General features: G+C 37.8%; 1 protein-coding gene across 3 annotated transcripts in view; it reads left to right on the forward strand.

The window, feature by feature from the left end:
- zmym2 (zinc finger, MYM-type 2) overlaps positions 1-20580 on the forward strand; it is a 153803-nt gene that overhangs the window by 60760 nt on the left and 72463 nt on the right. For all 3 annotated transcript variants that reach the window (XR_015757444.1, XM_087988156.1, XM_087988157.1), the window contains exons 6-12: positions 3649-3829; positions 8179-8391; positions 9924-10074; positions 13151-13263; positions 18963-19076; positions 19756-19906; positions 20329-20501. Coding sequence is in view for 2 of the 3 variants with exons in the window: in XM_087988156.1 (XP_087844282.1) it covers positions 3649-3829; positions 8179-8391; positions 9924-10074; positions 13151-13263; positions 18963-19076; positions 19756-19906; positions 20329-20501 (1096 nt within the window). In the remaining variant the exon portion in view is untranslated. The remainder of the gene's footprint in view (positions 1-3648; positions 3830-8178; positions 8392-9923; positions 10075-13150; positions 13264-18962; positions 19077-19755; positions 19907-20328; positions 20502-20580) is intronic.

Genomic DNA, 20580 nt, shown 5'->3' on the forward strand with positions numbered 1-20580 from the left:
TGGTCCAACCAGTCTATGCTCAACATAATCCCAAACTAAACTGGTCTCACCTGCTTGTGTTGTGAAGGTGTAGGTGTGTACTGTACCTTTAAAAGAGAGAGGAAGCTGGCAAAGACCGAAAGTACAGTGTGCGCTGAACAATTTAAAAATGTAACATTTGGTTGATACAAATAACTGGTGCTGTGTTGTCATGATACAAAACAAATTCAAATTTGGTCAATCAGTTTAAATTATGTCCCAGAGACCAAAATCCAATCGAATTTGAATTTTACAGTTTGGGATGACATCAAACCAATGAATTGATCTGACGTGTTGGGGTATAAAACCGGACATTTTGAACAGTTAGGGGAGAACTGCAAAGAGCACCAACAAGTAAGTACAGACTGCTAGCCGAATAGCTCTCTGAAATGTACCTAAGAAAAGTTGTGCAGCAGAAGACTGAAGAAAAGATGACCCAGGAAAATACAGAGGAAAATCTACAAAGGAGAATCGACAAAGCTGGCTGGTTTTGAAACATGATTTTTAAAAAAATCTTAATCAGGTTTTTTTTATCAGACCAGTATTGTAGAGTGGAAGGTAAAAGATAGGTTTAAGAGAAATGAGTTATAAATAGTTGTGGTTTTAATGTTCTCTGTTAGACTTAAAGAATAAAATTGTTAATTTTTACTTTAAATAATGAAATCAGGGATAGTTCTTTGCCTCTCGAAATCTAACAGATTAGGCACTAGGTGAGCTTCTCTGTGTGTCGGGTTTAAATTAACAGAGGGGTTTACCCCGTGTCATAACACTGCTCTTGGCCCATGTCTCTCAAATATTTCCTATTCATGTATCTATCCAAATATTTTTTAAACGTTATGATTTGGAGGGGCCTGTGTTGGACTGGGGTGTACAAAGTTAGAAATCACATAACACCCAGGTTGTAGTCCAACAGGTTTATTTGGAAGCACTAGCTTTTGGAGAACTGCTCCTTCATCACGTGGTTGTGGAGTATAAGACTTTTAATTATTGTAAATTGTACCTGCACCCACCAATTTCTCAGGAAGCTCATTTCACATGCAAACCACCCTCTGTGTAAAATATTTGCCTCTTATGTCTTTTTAAAATCTCTCCTCATACCTTAAAAATGTGCCCCCTTGTCTTGAAATCCACCATCCTAGGAAAAAGACAGCTACCTTATTAACTCTATCTATACCTCATTATTTTACAAACTTCTATCAGATCACCTCTCAACTCCCTATGCTCCAGTGAAAAACGTTCCAGCCTATTCAGCCTTTCTTTATAATTTAAATCTTGCATACCCAGAAACATCCTCGAAATTTCTTCTGGACCCTCTCCAGCTTGATAATATCCTTCCAGAACTGGACACAGTATTCCAGAAGAGGCCTCACCAGTGTTCTGTATAACCTCAAATGACTTCCCAGCTCCTATACTCAAAAGGACTGAGCAATGAAGGCAAGCATGCCAAATGCCTTTTTAACCACCCTGTCTGTATATGATGCAAACTTCAAAGAATTATGTACCTGCACCCCTAGGTCCCTCTGTTCTACAACACTATCCAAGGCCCTACCGTTAATTGTATAAGCCTTACCCTTGTTTGTTGTACCAAAATGTAATGCCTCTTGTTTATCTAAGTTTATCTGTCATTTTTCAGCCCATTACCCCATTTGATCAAGATCCTTTTGTAATCTTAGAAAACCTTCTTCATTGTCTAGAATGCTATCAATTATGTGCTGGAATTGCGGGTGCTGTCTTGGAATTTCACTGAGGGATGTAATCTAGTGTTTGACCTATTGTGACACTACAAGATTTGTGTGCAAGAAAGTGTGATGTAAATTTACATTGCATCTTTTGTGACCCCAGGCCATTTTTTATTGTTCTTCTGCTAATTAATTACTTTTGAAGTGTAGTCACTCTTCTGTTTAAAATATAAACGCCAATATTTTGATAAAAATTTGATAAAACCATTTCATATGGAAATCCACTAATGTTGATTGATGAATGAACCACTAAACTTCTTCAAAATAACATAACGGGATCTTATATATTCAACTGAGATGACAGACAAACGCAGATTTACCATGTTTTAGAATAAGATTGAGCTATCTGATACCTGGTATGCATACTACAAAGAAGGAAGGAAAGGGGACCATGAGGACTGGCTGTAAAATGGGGAGAGGTAAAAGGAGAGAAATGTAAAGATTCCATTTTTCTTTTCTATCCGAGTCAGTAAGCACCTAGTTAATTTATTGAACAAAGTTTGTTAAAACAATAGGAATACTAATTGCTTTGCTCATTAACTCTAAATATTCAAAAACTTTGTTTGCTTTTGCTATACTTGGATACATAAGCTGGTTTATTTTTCTTGTTTGAACACAACATATATCTGGTCGGCATGGACGAGTTGGACTGAAGGGTTTGATTTTGTGCTGTATATCTCTATGACTCCATGCCCCTATGCTTACTGATGTTTACAAATAGCAAGCTCCAACCCCATTGCCATGGATAGTGAGTTGTGCTTTATAAGAATGTATAATGTTTACCTCCAAAAAGATGATTCATCTTCGTAAGTTTCAAATTTGTCCTTTTTTAATGCCACATATTTAGTGACCTCACACTGGAGGTGGACTGCCAGTAAAAAGTGTTTACCAATAATTACTAATTATAAGAGGGGTGTGATAGCACAGGAGAGGGTGCTTCATTGATAAGACAGGACCAATCTGCAAGAATCACGGTATTTATGGGAAAAACACTAAAACTAGTATAATAGTCCAATTAATTAAATTTAAAATTATTTGGAAACCAGAGCACCCGGAGGAAACCCACGCAGACACGGGGAGAACGTGCAAACTCCACACAGTCAGTCGCCTGAGGCGGGAATTGAACCCGGGTCTCTGCCGCTGTGAGGCAGCAGTGCTAACCACTGTGCCACCGTGCCGCCCATTTAAAGTACTTTAAATACCAAAATATGTAATGGATCAATTCTATTGATTAGAAATTCTAGTTTAAAATTGTATCCAACACTCGAAGTCCTTTTAGGTTGCATTTGTAAACAGTTCAGGGCTAGTGACAGTGGGACTGATTTTTATGTTTGACAAAAACAGTTTGTACTGTTCAAATAATTTAAATAGTTTCACCTGAAAATTGAGCTAATAGTTTTTAGTCAGTTCCTGAAGGCTTCGCACGAGTTTTGAAATCGACTTCAAAAGTCCTTGGAGAAATTCATGCAAGATCACTGCACCCATCCAACCAAATAAAAACAATGTGGTGTCCTTGAAAGGGAAAACATATCAGAAAAAGAAAGTCTAAGGAAAGGAAGTCCCAAACTCAGAAACACCTGGCATTCACTGACCTTTTAAAACAGAACCCTACAAAACAGCACACGCCAATCTTGGCGGTCAATCATATACCAAGCAGAACCCTAGAAAACAGCTCACATGATAAACATTGTCATCTTTGGCTTGAAGGATAAACCAGATTTTATATTATAAAAACAAAATTGAAAACAGTTTATTTAAAAATGTATTTGCTGGAGCACAAAAAAAAATTGTTTCTTTTGAGACCATTTATTCCTCCACAAACATTTTGTTTCTAATGGTTTTTGTAAAATGCTTATTAGATAATATTGAGACTTGTTATCCTGTTTCACAGAGAGATAACTAATATGAAGGGAACAATTGTTGCACAAGTGGATTCCAGTGAAACCTTCCAGGAATTTTGCAGTACGTCCTGCCTATCATTTTATGAAGAAAAACAGAAAACTCCAGCACATACAAGTCACGTTACCCAAGGAAATTATGGGAAATGTACCATTTGTGGCAAAATGACTGAGGTATGCTATTTTTTCCTAGATGTTTACATTTTTTTACATGTCAGATAAACACAATAGATTTCGACTGATTTGTTCAATGTGTAATCTGTTTTCTCTCAATTAAAATTAAACTCAACACAGAAACATGTCATCCACTCCATGCCAGTGTTTATGTGCTGCCCAAGCCTCCTCCCAATTTTTCTCTTCAATAAGCATAGAATCTATCTTCTCCCTCAATGTTACTGTGTAGAAGGAGGCCAATTGGCCTTTCACATCAGGCCCAGCTCTCTGAGCATTTTGACTCCATACCAAATTCCTGCCTTTTCCCCATAACCCTTCACTTCATTTCAGTTTAAATAATCATCCAGTGCTGTCTTGTATGTCTCAATTCACCTTGCCTCCTTCACTTCTAGGCACTGCATTCCTATCCTGAACTACACCTATGTGATTGTTTCTTTTGCAAAGCACTTTAAAACTGCAACTTCTGGTTCTTTATCTTCTTATGAACGGGAACAGTTTGACTAGGCCCTAATGTCAAGTCCTGTTCTATCAAACCCTGTTCTGAAGAAGAATCATACCAGACTGAAACATTAACTTTGGTTCTCTCTCCATAGATGCTGTCAGATCTGCTGAGTTTCTCTAGCATTCTCTATCTTTGTTTTGCTCGTCCTCTGTCCTGTCACCACATGAGGTTATGCAGTTATGCTTCAAATAGATATGTATTTCCCGTGATAGCAAGTTCCACACTCTTGCACTGTAGCAAAGTGGTTTCTTCTAGATTCCCTTTTTGATGTCATGGTGACTGTTTTGGTGTGATTTAACAAACCGCCAGGACACTCAGGTAGTTATTAATCATTTACTTAATCACATGGAGAGAGAGCCAGCCTTAGCCAATTTAAGATAATATTCTGAAAAGCCACAAGAGCTCGTTATTTATATACACTCCAAATCACATACACATCCAGCTCCAATCTTGTGGACTTACAGTTGCATGTTAAACATTTGACTTGGCATCACTTTACTTAGTTCCTGCAGTACATGCATCAGGCATTGCTTTTATTGATCCAAGGTTTCCCATGATTGTCAGTCAAGGCTGTCTCTTTGTTTCTATCACCCAACCCTTGACATGGCACTCTGCCCTTGTCTCATCCTTATCCTGTCTAGAGCATCTGTACTGCTCTTTTTTGCTTCCATCTTATTTTATTCAGTGACCATCTAATAATCAACATCTTTAGTTTCTGCTTTTGTACACATACCTATTGCTGCCAAGATCATTCAGAATATTAAATACCTCTATTAAGTCATATCAGCCTTCACCTGTAAGGAGAAGAGAGATCCATTGTACTTATTCTTTTAGTGATTAGATGTTTCTGCCAGTTTTGTTAAAAATTGTGTAGTGGAACATAGGCATTATTGGCTGGCCACATTTATTGCCCGTTCCTAACTGCCTTTGAGAAAGTGGTGATAAGCTGCCTTCTTGAATCACTGCAGTGCATGTGCTGTGGGTCAACCCACAGTGCTGTTATAATTTCAGAGTACCTTTGGAGAACTTCGACTTCGGATGGTAGAATCTCGACTTTTAATTTTTTTCCGAGCTTCAGCTGCCCTCAAGCTTCCACCAACTTGACCAAAGCAGGAAGGAGAGAATCTCAGAAAGTCTGAGAAATCTCACCCAATTACGAGACCGGGGTCAGGTTTGGTAGAGCTGCCACTCGTGGGAAATCCTGCTTTGATGATGGCCATTTGGTGGAGTTGCAAAGGCAGCAGACCAGTGAAGAGAGGGGTGAAGCAAAGCCCAAGTCTTAAGTTGGTTTGGCGGGCTGGGGGCTGTAGAATAGCCATATTCTCAAACTGACTACAGAGAAGAAATAGAGCCAGAGTTTTGACAGGAAAGGTGGGAAGGGCAAGCAATAGAGTCTGAGTTTTGGCAGGTTTCTGAAGGTGGGGGGAGCATAGAACTGCAAAGCCCATGTCATGCTGGGATCTGACTGCCTTGGGTGGATGGGCAACAGGCTCAAAGTCTTAGTGGGTTGGCCAGCCAACAATAGGAAGATTTTGAAGAGGGCCTACTGAATGTGTTTGAGTGTGGTAATGGAGGTTGAAAAGAGAGACAAGAACATGGGGACAGAGGTTTTGGAATGAAGAAGCCTTTTGTCACTAGGTACTATGGTGAGTTTGATTGAAATTGAGTATTTAAAATAGTACTTTCACAAACTATTTGGACAGGATTCTACTATCCAAAAGTTGAAGTCCTCCAAAATCCTCCCCAGCAGCACTCTGGATCAACCCAGAGCACATGTATTGCAGCGATTCAAGAAAGCAGCTTATCATCACTTTCTCAAGGGCAATAAAAATGCGGCTTTCCATAGTTAAATGATTTATTATGTTACTCTATAATTCGTGAATTCTGATTATATACCAGACATTGCTTCGCTGCTGATTTGGTTTTGGTGTCTGGGTTAATGTTAATTTTCTGGAATTTCTGGCATTACTGGACAGATCAGCAGTAGTTGCCTATCCCTAATTGCCCTTGAGAAGGGAATCCAATCTAACTATAGACAGTTTTTGGGCTTTACAAGTGCAGGATGTTGAGTACAGTCTGTATTCTGTCTATGACAAGCAACCAGAGGGACGTGTTGTTTGATTAATCAGCTAATCCTTTGGGCTTATGGTCTGTATACCTAGCATCACACAAGCAGCACTGAAATTCCTATGCTTATGATGTATGGGCAAGTTGACCACATTTCCAAAACCAAAATATCTACAGTTAGATGGGATTCTGCAATTTGGCAGTTGAACAACCATCAAGCTCATACTGTCATTCTGGCAGGCAATAAATTGAGTATATGTTCATGTGTTAGGGACATGTTCTCTGCCATCAAAAGTAGTATGTCTAAGCCATGCACTTTTATTAATGTCTTGGAAGCGTGTAGAACCGATGATTCAAATATATGCCAAACGGTTGCTGTTGGAAAAACAATCATAGTCAACTTGCCAATCTCACTCTTCTCCTCCTATGCCATAAATTGTCCTGCATTTGTCCTGAGGAGTGCAAGATGGAAAGCTTTGGGACAAAGCTGTTTTCAGTAATATGACTGGAAGTAGTTAAAATGGTGCCTTCCAGTAGTTTGAGTGTCAAGTGGAATATAATTCAGGGAATTAGAGGTGCATGTAACAAAGATAGTGCAGTGATCAGAGGAGACTCCAATCATACAGGGTGAGCAAACCAAATTGAATCATAGAATAAAATCCCTCCCAAACCCAAACCTGCATTTACTATGGCTAATCCACCTAACCTGCACATCTTTGGACTGTGGGAGCAAATCGGAGACCCAGCGGAACCCACCTAAATACAGGAATAGCATGCAAACTCCACACAATCGCCCAAGGTTGGAATCAAACCCAGATCCCTGGCACTGTGAGGCGACAATGCTGACCGCTGTGCCACCAGGCTGACAAATTGCAGTGTTACTGTGGAGGATTTCTTTCCTGAAATACGTTGAAATCTGGTTTCTAGGTCAGTATATCAAGGAATCAACTAAGGAATGGGCTGTTTTAGATATTGTTTTGGGCACTGTGAAAGAGTCAGTTAATAAACTTGTAATGAAGGAGGTTGTGAAGAAGAGTAAACAGAACGTGATATGGTTCTGTATTTAGTTTGAGAACCAGAATTAAGGATGGTGATTTCCCTCTCTTTGAGTTTGTGTTTCTTCTAAGTGTAGGGGTAGATTACACTCAGCTCGTACCAAATCAAGAGCCAATCAGGCACCTAGTGGCTGGCTTCTCTGCTAATCCTGTGCCACGACAGCAATATTCAACCTAACCTCAGCTGCCAGCCAATCAGAGACTGACAGCCCTTCTGAATGGCTGCATCACTTTAAATGCCCAGACTGCTGGTTGAACAGCAAGACGATATTAGGTTGGAGGTCAAGAGTAAAGTGGAATCAGAGGCAAAGACTGGGGATGTCTTTCAGCAGCCTTCCCTCTGCACCCTCAATCCTGTGCCTCTAATCCATCAGGAAGGTTGAGCATGCACTTGCCCACCCAGCACTGATTTCTGAAGTGGCAGGAATCTCCCTGGTACCAACCTGCTCAATTATTTATCCTTTCTGCTATCTTCCCACCACTTTTCTCAGGAGGGCCAAGTCCCTGCCAAACATCCAAAATCTGAACAGAGCAAGCTACATGTATACAAAGGACAGTTACATCACTTAGATTGTGGAACTCAACTGAAAGATTTAATTGATGGGAGCAATGAAAAGCAGTTAAGGAAATAATTCTTAATTAATGTATATTCCCTTAAATATTCACAACTTGGCTGGTAATTTACAAGGGTGCAACCTATATATCAATTCACATTTCTTTTATAGATTCGACATGAAGTAAGCTTTAAGAATTTCGTCCACAAACTTTGCAGTGATGTTTGTTTCAACAAATATAGACAAGCCAATGGACTTGTAATGAACTGCTGTGACCAGTGTGGGATATACTGTTATAATAAAGGATCTGGAAACCACTTCCTTTTCCATGATGGCCATCATAAAAGATTCTGTAGCTCCAGGTGCCTAAATGATTTTAAACAGGTAATTTGTATCCTGCTTTGTATCTGTTAACTGACAAATGTATCTAATAATCCTTTATAATTTATATTCTAAAGCTAATTGGGGGTCGATTAGCTCAGTTGGCTAGACGGCTGGTTGCACTGTAGCAATGCCAACAGTATGGGTTCATTTCCTGCAGTGGCTGAAGTTACCACGTAGGACTGTCCTTCTCAACCTCTCCCCTCTCCTGAAGCATGATGACACTCTGTTAAACCACCACTAGTTGTTTATCTCTAATGAGAGAGCAGCCGGTAGGACCATGGCAACTTAGAGCTAATTACAAATGGCTTATAATTATTGGTGTAGAAACTTGGCAAATATTTGCAGAAGAGCTCAATACATCTGTCAGATGTTTAATTTGAGAAATCTTTTTTTTACGACTGTAAACCTTTTGGCAAGTGACAATATGGTTACACTCAGTTATTAAAGTAAGGGGCTGAGGCTGCTTCTTTGTGGCTAAATGATCAAAGTTAATGGTGTTATTATGAATGCTCTGTTGTTCCTTGTGTAATGTATTCTTTTCAACTAGTTCTTGAATTTGTAAGTATGGAAATTATAGCTTTAGGCTAGGTATTTTTTTCCCTCTTCCACCAATTCATGCAGAAGGGAAGGAAACATTCACAACTTATTTCTGATAGTTCCTAATATCTCAAAAAATGTTATTTGGAGAAAGTTACAATCAGATCTTTCTCTCTCCAATCATTTGATTCTTTTGACAGTGTTATTTCTGTTCATGGCCATACCTGCAATTCATCACATTTACTATTATACAGAAGATCCGTAGATAGCGATCAGTAGCAAAAAAAAAATATTTTTGTTTACATCTCATGAAAAGCATCACCAGCAGAGCCAGCATTTTTTGCCCTTGAACAGTTAATCATTGTTGTGGGTCTGGAGTCACATGTAGGCCAGACTTTGGATAGCAGATTTCCTCTTTTAAAGGACATTACTGAACCGGATGGGATTTTACAAAAATTGACTACAGTTATATGGCCACCTTAGCTAGCTTTTTAAAATCTAGATTTATGTTCACCATCTGCCATGATGGGATCCTAACCACATCCCAAGTCTGGGATTCTGGATTACTAGTCTAATGACACTACCAGTATGCCACTGCACTCAATTAGGGGAGCAATTCCTTCGCTACCTCACACTTCTTTGAGCTAGGCATGTTTAGGCTACATGTGGCTTCCTCACTGCTGCTCTGAGTGAATCAAGCTACATTTTCATACAAGGTAAAATATTGGTTTTCTTGTTCTGTGTTTCAAAGTCAGCACCTTATTGAATCACCAACTTTTCCTGAACTATATTTTAGTTCCTCACGGTTAAAAATTCTGAATTTTACTCGATCAGAATTGCTTCCTTTCTAGTTGCCTCATGGCTATCTAAAATATTTCTTTCTTTTCAGAATTTTAATCAGTTAAACTATAACTTCAGTAATAAATCAAATAAATACTGTTGGCTCGATTTAAAGACTTTACCACTTCAACTTAAATATTTTACCTTGCTTTTAGAGAAGCAGTAAAATAATTCCCTGCACAGCATGCAGAACTCCATGTAGAAGCTTTGACATGACTCAGCGTGTAGAAGCTGGTGGGAATATTGAAGCATACTGTTCGGTTGCTTGCATGTCTGTACACAAAACAAGATGCCCAAAGCCAACAGGTAAAACGGCAACTTTGTGTCATTTTTGTATGTGCTATTTATGTTGGCTAATGTAGTTGTGCCTTTTAGTTTATTACTACATTTTGCATCAGACAACCTTAAGATATTATATTTTGTTCATGCATTCACCTAATGTGAAATAATGAGTGCAGAATCACAAGGGTTTGTTTAATAAGTTTAATCTTTAAAATCAAAATTATGTTGTGAAATTATTTGATGTAGATCATTTTGTTTAATTAAGATGTAACTAAATTATTTGGAGTGTTGTACTCATGAACTGCTCAATTTTAAATAATCATAGTAGAAGGAGGTCTTGTAGTTGTGAGTGTTCTTTATTCTTGCAGTGTTTTAACTATTTGCTTATTAGAGGGAATTCAGAATAAGATACATAGTATGGAAAGATTATTTTCAATGAAGTTAATGAAGATTACGGCATCTGCATGAATCTGACATGTACAGCTTTTGTTACATTTGAGTTATGTGACGTTTCCCATGGTTATAGTTCTATGTTTTCAATTATACAAAGTATGTTGTTGGAAATCAAAAAGGTGCATATCACCTGTGAGAAGTTAATTAACCTTTCCCTTCTGAACATAATAGATTCACCATTAATTGCAGTATCAAAAACACTTCAGTGACTGAACTTTGTCTGTGACCTTGGAGCTTCCATCAACATAATAGTTTTACTTCAAGAGTTTATCTTAATTAAATCACCTGCAAATTTTCACTAAACCTGAATTCTAATGTGGACAACATTGATGTGAGGGCAGGTCAATAAACAATCAGATCATTCATTGCTGCTTTCCAACTCTACAACTTCACTGCCTGAACCTCTAACATTTCCCCTTTCACGCTTGCATAAAACTTCACTTCAACTTGGAGTTTTGTGCTGATCCATATAATTTTAAACAAGCAAACATTACCTAGCCATCTACTGCAAGCTTAAACTCTTTCAAAGCACAACATTCTCATTTACATGCTGCTTGCTCAATCTTCTTGAAGTTTCCTATGTTCCAACAAGTTAAGTTCAAACTTTTAATCCTCAATTTCATGTTTATTCATAGCCTCATGCTGTTGTTGATGATCTCTTCTTGCCTTGCTTCTTTGTATGCACCATGTTTCTCATACCAATAAAATAATGACTCATTTAGCCACTACAGTGGTTCAGAAATTCTCTCTAGCTTTCACTGACTTACCACACCCCTCTCCCTTTGCCAGAACATCAAAGCTCTCCTCTTTGATTATACTTTGAATAGTACGCCTTTTCTCTCTAACCCTCTTACATTTCATCTGTTATTTTGCTAGCCTAAAGTTATCTACTTTGAGACAATTTTCTGTTGTGCAAACTGCTGTTGCAATGCATGTTGTGTTTAATATTTCAATTATATTTAGTCTATAGAAGCAACTAATACTGCACTATATTTATTCTGTTATACTTTTGGGTGAAATAATTTAAAAATGAGAAATTGTTTAGCTTGTTTTATATAATTTGTTGAATAGGGGCATTAATATATTTTAACAGTAGTTCTTCAGTTAGTCCAATTGTGTAAAGTGAGTTGGTTTGCAATTTCATTCCTAATAGCTTAAAATAAAAACTAATTTCCCACTGAACAAATAATAATTTTAATCACAATGAATCCATAGTGACTCTTTGTCAATGATGTTCTCAGTTGAAGAATAGAACTGGTATTATTGTTCCTTGAGCTTGGGAATAGAAATATATGGGTAAAAACAATGACTGCAGATGCTGGAAACCAGATTCTGGATTAGTGGTGCTGGAAGAACACAGCAGTTCAGCTGCTCCTCAGATGCTGCCTGAACTGCTGTGCTCTTCCAGCACCACTAATCCAGAATAGAAATGTATGCCACATCCCTGTTCCTGATCACTCTTTAGTAAAGCCTATTGCTGGTTTGTCCAAACTGCAGCCCCTCTTATATTACAGCTTAATCTACTAGCAGTGTATAACATCCAAGTCTTAAATGTCCTTGTACTTCACAGGTAATGTTTGCTTGTTTAAAATTATATGGATCAGCACAAAACAAATAAATTATTGTTAAACAATACTGTTCCATGTTTAGAGGAAGTTGAGGAAAAAAAGTGTAATTCCAATACTTTAAAATATGAAAGCAATAAAAATTGGCTATCAGTTTCAAAAGAATTAATTGAAAAAGACTAACCTAAACATTAGCTGTCTGTAAAATGGTCCTAAGGTCAAGTACTTCAAGTAACTCAAATTCTTTGTGTAGATTTTTTTTTATTAATTCCATGTATTTGTTTTATTTATTCATCGAATGAAGATGTCACTGAATAAGTCAGCATTTATTCCCCATTCCTAATTGCCTGCAGAAGGTGATGAGTTGCTGTCTTGAACAGTTGTTGTCCCGAGAGTGCAGAGGCACCCATATTGCTATTACTTCACAACTGAAACATTCCTTTTGTCATTTGTACCTTAATTCCTTATATTTGTTCTTCAGTCCTCTATGAAAGACAGTCAAAAGACTTGTTTAAACAAACGTTTTGGACATCCCTACTAAGTGCATTGAATGAAATCAGGATTGGATTCAGCTGAAATCCCTAGCCTTGTCAAATAACATATTGTTGCTTGTTATTCCAAGCTCACCTCCAAGTTTTCCAATTTTCATCTAATCTTAAATTGTGTCTTATTTACCAGTATTTCTTACCACTAACTCTTCAGGCTATTATCTCAGCCTCACCTTTTGCAGAGTATGCAATCTTTTACAAGATATGCTATATCTCCTCATGCTTTATAAACCTTTTATAGTCCTATGTTTGGCATATCATAGCCCACTGAAACAGTTTTCCAGAATTTCTTGGTGCCTTTTCCTGGTTGATCATATGCTTTCAACCTTCTAGCTCTTTATTTCTAATAATGAATCAAAATTGAAGGTCAACCTGACGTGTTCTTGCCAAAATGTTCTGGCATGTTCTGCATGAAGCAGAAATGGGCACATATTTGATAGATATTTAGTGCTATGGTTATGATTTTATAATTATTTACAGTGAGGTCATGTTGCACATTGAAATCTCACAGAAGTTTTGGTCATCTTGTTTTAGGTATGGGATCTTGCCACTTTTGTAAAAGAAGTGCTTTGCCTCAATATCAAGCCACAATGCCTGACGGAAAACTGTACAACTTCTGCAGCTCTAGCTGTGTGGCTAAATTTCAGGTTTATATGTTTTGTTTTTGTCGCTAAATTACTTAATATCAAGTTGTAATTCATGTCTTATTCTCAAAATCTTGACTTAAGACAACTATTTTAAAAGCATTCAGTAAGTTTTCAGTTTTGCTGTGCCTATGTGATAGAGGAATGAATGTGCAGTTCAACTATCGTCTAATACATCTGATACATACAGTTCCTGCTGTATTATTGACATTCAATTTACAAATAAATTTGAAATAGTTATTGTCCATAAATAACAGAATGTGCATCACCTGCACAGATTGTTTTGTTGTAAGTCTGTGATAAAGTGTGTTAATTTTGTTGAAAGAATGTATCCAGGGTCTAGATCAGTGGTCTCCAACCATTTGAAGAACAAGATCGCTTTTGAATTTAAATGCAATCCAAGATCTACCCCAAAGAAAAAATAGAATAAACAATTATTTTTAGTTCTATAAAAATTTGAAACCAAGTATATATAAATATTAATTTTGTCCTCTACTCACCAAGCTTTTGTAACATCTGTGACTTCACATCGTCTACCAGTGCCTTGAAGTCTGGGTTGTAATTGCTAGTCATATGCAGTGATCATATGGATATCTGTCAAGTGGATGCAAGAGATTAACTTGTTTATCTTCATTTGGGGGAATGCTACCTCACAGAGGTATGTGAGGTCAAAGTAAGCCTTTACTTTAAAAACACAGGTATATTAGGAATTGGTATATTTCTCTGTTTAAGAGTCCTCAAAAATTGCTGTCCCTTGAATATCATCTTGTATAGTAATTATCTCCATTACAACTTCACTGCTTTGTTGATCAAACATCAAATGGAATTTGGTAGCCAACCCACCAATTTCTGCTTGAAGGAGTGGATTTAAGACAATCATGACAATTTGTTTCATCACATCTAATTCCTGAAATTGCCTGGTGAAATCCTCTACTCACTTCCTTAGGTATACACAGAAGTTTTCTGGTTAGAACCAGTTTTCTTTTGTCTTTGATTTTTTTTTCTATTAGTTTCTCCAAACTTGAAGTATTGCGGTGTTTTGTTTTTTAATTGGGAGTGTCACAGACCCAGTTTCAACTTGAATGCATTAAGAGAACTGGTCACATGTGCCAAGTCTCTATGCTGTCCCTGTAATTCACAATTCAGCTCATTCAATTTCAGTGTTACATCTGTTAGGAACTGAAGCAATTTGATAGCTTGTTGCGTACTTCATTCCTTGATTAAAGAAAAATTATGATTTCAGGGATCAGATCTAAACTTCTTTGCAGGACCTTCCCTTAACCACTTCATATCTGCATGGAGCAACAGTTCACCGTAGGCAACATTAACTAAGGATTTAAACAAGTCATATTGAAGGGCTCTTGATGAAGTCAAGTTTGTAATCTTAACAATTTTATTAACTTGCTCACTAATGCTGCTGGTGGGTTTTGAATTGGATATTGGCAAAACAGAGGAAATCAGGATCATTTGTGCAAGATATAAGATGCAACAAACATTTACACCAAGCATGGATGATGCACCATTAGTTATTATGGAAACCAGTTTCTGATTGGAATGTTTTTCTCAAGTACATACCTTTTGAATTATTTTAGATATCCTCACCATTTATTCTTTCTTTGAGGGGCTAAAGGGTGGGAAATTGATCATTTTTAGTTATTATAACCTTAAAAACCATATACAGGGTACACAAAAACAAACAAACAAACAGCTGGGCTTTGTCAGTCATGTCAGTGAATTCATCCAACTGCAGTGTAAAGCATTTACAAACCTTCAGGTCGTCTATAGTTGCTGAAAGATGTCTGGAGAAAAATTCTGCTTGCCTTGCTGCTTTCCATCAAGTGACATGCTCTTGTATGCTGTTTGTTCGTAAAGTCTTTGAATAAAGAGTCAGCGACCACAATCTCTGTTTCTTTGACTACTTCACCATCTGTGAATGATTTTTTTGTGTTTGCCAGTAGATGGCAAAAGTGAAATGACGTTTCAGTGCAGATCTTACCCGCTGTGCTTTCAAAACCGCCTTCAGCTTGTCAACTTTCTTTGTCCGATGCATGCTATTCAAACGAAAACTGTTCTTGAATTTACAGTGCATTATTGTGTCATGTTGTTCCAAATTCCCCTTTTTATTGATTAATATATTTTGTTGATTTATAAGTCAAATGCATTTTAACAGTTTTGAGCAAAAATTCAATTTTCCTTTCTATGTGGAAGTTGCACATTTTTCATTTAAAGTCATACAGATGTGCAGCACAGGAACAGATCCTTTTGGTCCAACATATCTATGCCGACCAGATATCCCAACCCAATCTAGTCCCACCTGTCAGCACTCGGCGCATATCCCTCCAAACCCTTCCTATTCATATATCCATCCAGATGCCTTTTAAATGTTGCAATCGTACTAGCCTCCATCTCATTCCATACATGTACCACCCTCTGCATGAAAAAGTTGCCCCTTAGGTCTCTTTTATATCATTCCTCTCTCATCCTAAACCTATGCCCTCCAGTTCTGGACTCCCGAACTCCAGGGAAGAGACTTTGTCTATTTATCCTATCCATGCCCCTCATGATTTTATAAACCACTATAAGGTCACCCCTCAGCCTCCAACACTCCAGGGAAAACAGCCCCAGCCTATTCAACCTTTCCTGATAGCTCAAATCCTCCAACCCTGGCAACATCCTTGTAAATCTTTTCTGAACCATTTCAAATTTCACAACATCCTTCTAATAGGACCAGACCAAAAGTGGCCTAACCAATGTCTTATACAGCTGCAATACGACCTCCCAACTCCTGTACTCAATACTCTGACCAATAGTAGAAAGCATACCAAACGCCTTCTTAACTATCCTATCTACCTGCAACTCCACTTTCACAGAGCTACGAACCTCCACTCCAAGGTCTCTTCGTTCAGCAACACTCCCTAGCACCTTACCATTAAGTGTATAAATCCTGCTAAGATTTGCTTTCCCAAAGTGCAGCACCTCGCATTTATTTAACTTAAACTCCATCTGCCTTTCCTCAGCCCATTGGCCCATCTGATCGAGATCTCGTTGTAATCTGAGGTAATCTTCTTCACTGTCCACTACACCTCCAATTCTAGTATCATTTGCAAACTTAATAACTATACCTCTTATGCTCACATCCAAATCATTTATATAAATAACTAGTGGACCCAGCACCAATCCTTGTGGCACTCCACTGGTCACAGGACTCCAATCTGAAAAGCAACCCTCCACCACCACCCTCTGTCTTATAACTTTGAGCCAATTCTGTATCCAAATGGTTAATTCTCCATGTATTCCATGAGATCTAACCTTGCCAACCAGCCTCCCATGGGGAACCTTGTCGAACGCCTTACTGAATTCCATATAGATCACATCCGCCGCTCTGCCCTCATTAATCGTCTTTGTTACTTCTTCAAAAAACTCAAATCAAGTTTGTGAAACATGGTTTCCCTTACACAAAGCCATGTTGACTATCCCTAATCAGTCCTTGCCTTTCCAAATACATGTACATCATGTCCCTCAGGATTCCCTCCAACAATTTGCCGACAACTGACGTCATGCTCACCGGTCTATAGTTCCCTGGCTTGTCCTTACCACCCTTCTTAAACAGGGGCACCATGTTAGCCTACTTCCAGTCTTCCAGCACCTCACTTATGACTATCGATGATACAAATATCTCAGCAAGGGGCCCACCAATCACTTCCCTAGCTTCCCACAGCGTTCTAGGTTATACCTGATCAGGTCCTGCCGATTTATCCACTTTTATGCGTTTCAAGATATCCAGCACTTCCTCCTCTGTAATATGGACATTATTGAAGATGTCACCATCTATTTTCCTACATTCTATATCTTCCATGTCCTTTTCCACAGTAAATACTGATACAAAATACTCGTTTAGTATCTGACTCATCTCCTGTGGCTCCACACAAAGGCCACCTTGCTGATCTTTGAGGCATCCTACTCTCTCCCTATTTAACTTTTTGTCCTTAATGTATTTATAAAAGCCCTTTGGATTCTCCTTAACTCTATTTGCCAAAGCTTTCTCATGTCCCCTTTTTGCCATCCTGATTTCCCTTTTAAGTATACTCCTACTGCCTTTATACTCTTTTAAGGACCCATTCGATCTATCTTGTCTATACCTGATGTATGCTTCCTTCTTTTTCTTAACCAAATGCTCAATTTCTCTAGTCATCCAGCTTTCCCCACACTTACCAGCCTTTCCTTTCACCCTAACAGAAATATACTGTCTCTAGACTTTTGTTATCTCATTTCTGAAGACTTCCCATTTTCCAGCTGTCCCTTTACCTGCGAACATCTGCCCCCAATCAGCTTTTGAAAGTTCTTGCCTAATACCGTCAAAATTGGCCTTCCTCCAATTTAGAACTTCAACTTTTAGATCTGGTCTATCCTTTTCCATCACTGTTTTAAAACTAATAGAATTATGGTCGCTGGCCCCAAAGTGCTTCCTCACTGACACCTCAGTCACCTATCCTGCCTTATTTCCCAAGAGTAGGTCAAGCTCTAGTAGATACATCCACATATTGAATCAGAAAAGTTTCTTGTGGGATTGTTGAGGATTATCTATTATTATTGCTTCAACTTCTAGTTTGTGGTGTTATTCTGCTGGTCACACTGCAAGTAGGATTCTTGATCCCCATCTTTGGAACATCCTGAATGCTAATGGCTGTTTTCAAGTGTGGTGTCATGGGAAGCCACTTTTGAGTTGCAGTTTGTACCTGGGACCCCGGTTGCTTGCGTTATTCAGTAACATTCCTTGTAACTTTTTTTTTGTCCTGCATGGGTCTATTAAATGAATAGCTGAAGGAAAAGAAACTGCAGGTCTACAGTGAGCACCCAGATAAGTAGGACTAGTTGAGCTGCACTTGCCAATAGTCCTAGAAGGGCTGAGTCGCCTTCTGTGTTTCTTATACTATAATATACTGGTTTCACACATCAGTTCCAAGATTATTTCTTATTCATTTATATTCATTGTTGCCAAAAAGCTTACTTTACCCAGCAATAATCTTCCCTTTGGACAAAACTGAAACACAATAAAAAAAGCTGGCAAGACCTCTTAACAGCATACACATTTCTCTATCTGTGCAACTTCTGAGAGCAGAAGTCATGCAATGACAAAAGTTGACATGCATTCAGCAAGGGAATGGAGACAGTGAAATAAATTGTCAGAGATGGCTAGGTGAAGGATTGCAGGTTGGTGGTGAGATTGACTGCCAGACACTTGATGATTGGCTAGTCAGTCATGATCTATGTATTGGAGACCACTGTTCTTGATAAATCATGCCTTACCTTGACATTAGCATACTTTGAATTTTTCTTAGCTTTTTAGATGCAGTTGAAGAACACCACTGTTGTATTTCCATTTAACAACCAGTAGCCATATCTGAAGACTCTTGTTCCCTTCAAAATGTTTGCATTTGAAGCCTGGCAATAGGTTTGAACTTCAACCAGTCATTGCTATCATCTGGATTGATAGATTAGATGCTCACTGGTGGCCAGAAACTGGCCTATTTATTTTTGTGTCGAAGCAGTGGGCCAAATGGCCTAATTCTGCTCTTATATCTTATAGTCTTATGATCACAGACTTGTGTTTGCATCCAGGCCATGGCTCTTGAAAATACATCTGGAGAGAATTGGAAGAACCTATTAATGTGGATGTAATATTTATCATGATTACGCTTTAGTCTTACAGTGTACAAACAACGACAAATGGTCAGGTTGTTACAAGTGAAGTGCAACTGAAGTGTACCTACTGCAAAATTGGATTCAGTGCTAAGCCAGAGCTATTGGAATGGGAGGTAAGGTGGAAATAAATTTTAATGTAAGTGCTGTAACTAGCTGCAGATGGCTTTTGAGTAGTATTATGGGACAGTCACACTGATTCTCTTCAGAAATTCAAATATGATAAATGAAAGTGAGTTTATCTTTGAATGAGGAGAAATTTCATACTAAGTGGACACCAACTGGGAAGTTGGATTAGAGGGTGAAGTAAGGTTAGAGTTGGAAAATGGTAAAAACATATTTGGAGGGGGCAATACATAGAGTGTTTTTGATGGTTATATGGAAATGACAAGACAGAGATCTAGAAAATGAATTTATAAGGACAAAGGCTAACATGGTTAATCTTTAGATTTATGAAATTAACTCAGGCTACTTATGAAATACGTTTTGAAAACTACAACCTATTTTGAGTGTCCATCATGTATTCCCAAGCCCTCCACTTAGCTTGAAAATCATCTGTACCTTTTAAGGTAGTGAGAAAAATGGTTGGAGTGACATATAGAAAAAAAACCAAGAAAAGTCCCAAAACTTTTCAAACTGAAATCGTGGAACCTTATTAGGGAAGAACACCAAGTACTGCCAAATATGATTTAAACATGGGAAGTCAAAAGTGCTTTCATCATAGCACCTTAGTTATTTTAGTTAGTTTATTTTATGAAAAGAATGTAAATAAAATGTAATTTACATTTTTTTCAGAATCATGTATTTCAGTTCTGCAGTAAACTGTGCTGTGAGGATTACAAGAAACTCCACTGCATAGTGTCTTACTGTGAATATTGCCAGGAAGAGAAAACTGTACATGAAACTGTGAAGTTCTCAGGAGTAAAGAAAGCATTCTGTAGTGAAGGTAGGTTGTCTTGCAATGTATTTGGCCTAATGGGAGAAGTAATTTTGAACATTTTCCCCAAATTTCTGTTTGATTAGAATTAATTTTTAATCTTGTATATTTAATATCAGAAGATAGGGATGAGAGTTGACCATTCACCCGTTGGATCAGTTTATACAATATCAATAGCCTTTTTTGGAAAGAGTTTTCTGTAATTTATACATTTTATTGCAGTTGAGAAACTAAAGTGGAAGTGCATATTGCAGAATACTGCCAGGGCTGAAAAATCTTTAAGAAGTCTAAGTAAAGATTTTATCTGTTGGGTGGAAAAATAACTTTATCTCTCTATGTAACCTATGTATGTGGGATTTTAGCCATATTTATGTAACTTGCCTGTTTACATGGATGGAAAATTGCTTAAAAATAATCAATTCTGTTTTCAGGCTGTAAGCTTCTGTATAAGCAGGACTTCGCAAAGCGTTTGGGTCTGCGCTGTGTTACCTGCAGTTACTGTTCCCAGATGTGTAAGCGGGCAGCAGCTAAAGAAATTGATGGAAAAGCAAGAGATTTTTGTAGTGATGATTGTTGTAAAAAATTTATAGACTGGTATTTTAAGGTCAGTGAAGTTTATTTTCTTAACTAGATTTTTAAATTATTTTTCCTTATTTCAAATTTACTATTATAATCAAAATTGC

The sequence above is a fragment of the Chiloscyllium plagiosum genome, unplaced genomic scaffold (genome assembly GCF_037043375.1).
Source record: "Chiloscyllium plagiosum isolate Xiang-an unplaced genomic scaffold, Cpla_swu_hap1 HiC_scaffold_6, whole genome shotgun sequence".
Lineage (NCBI taxonomy): Eukaryota > Metazoa > Chordata > Chondrichthyes > Orectolobiformes > Hemiscylliidae > Chiloscyllium > Chiloscyllium plagiosum.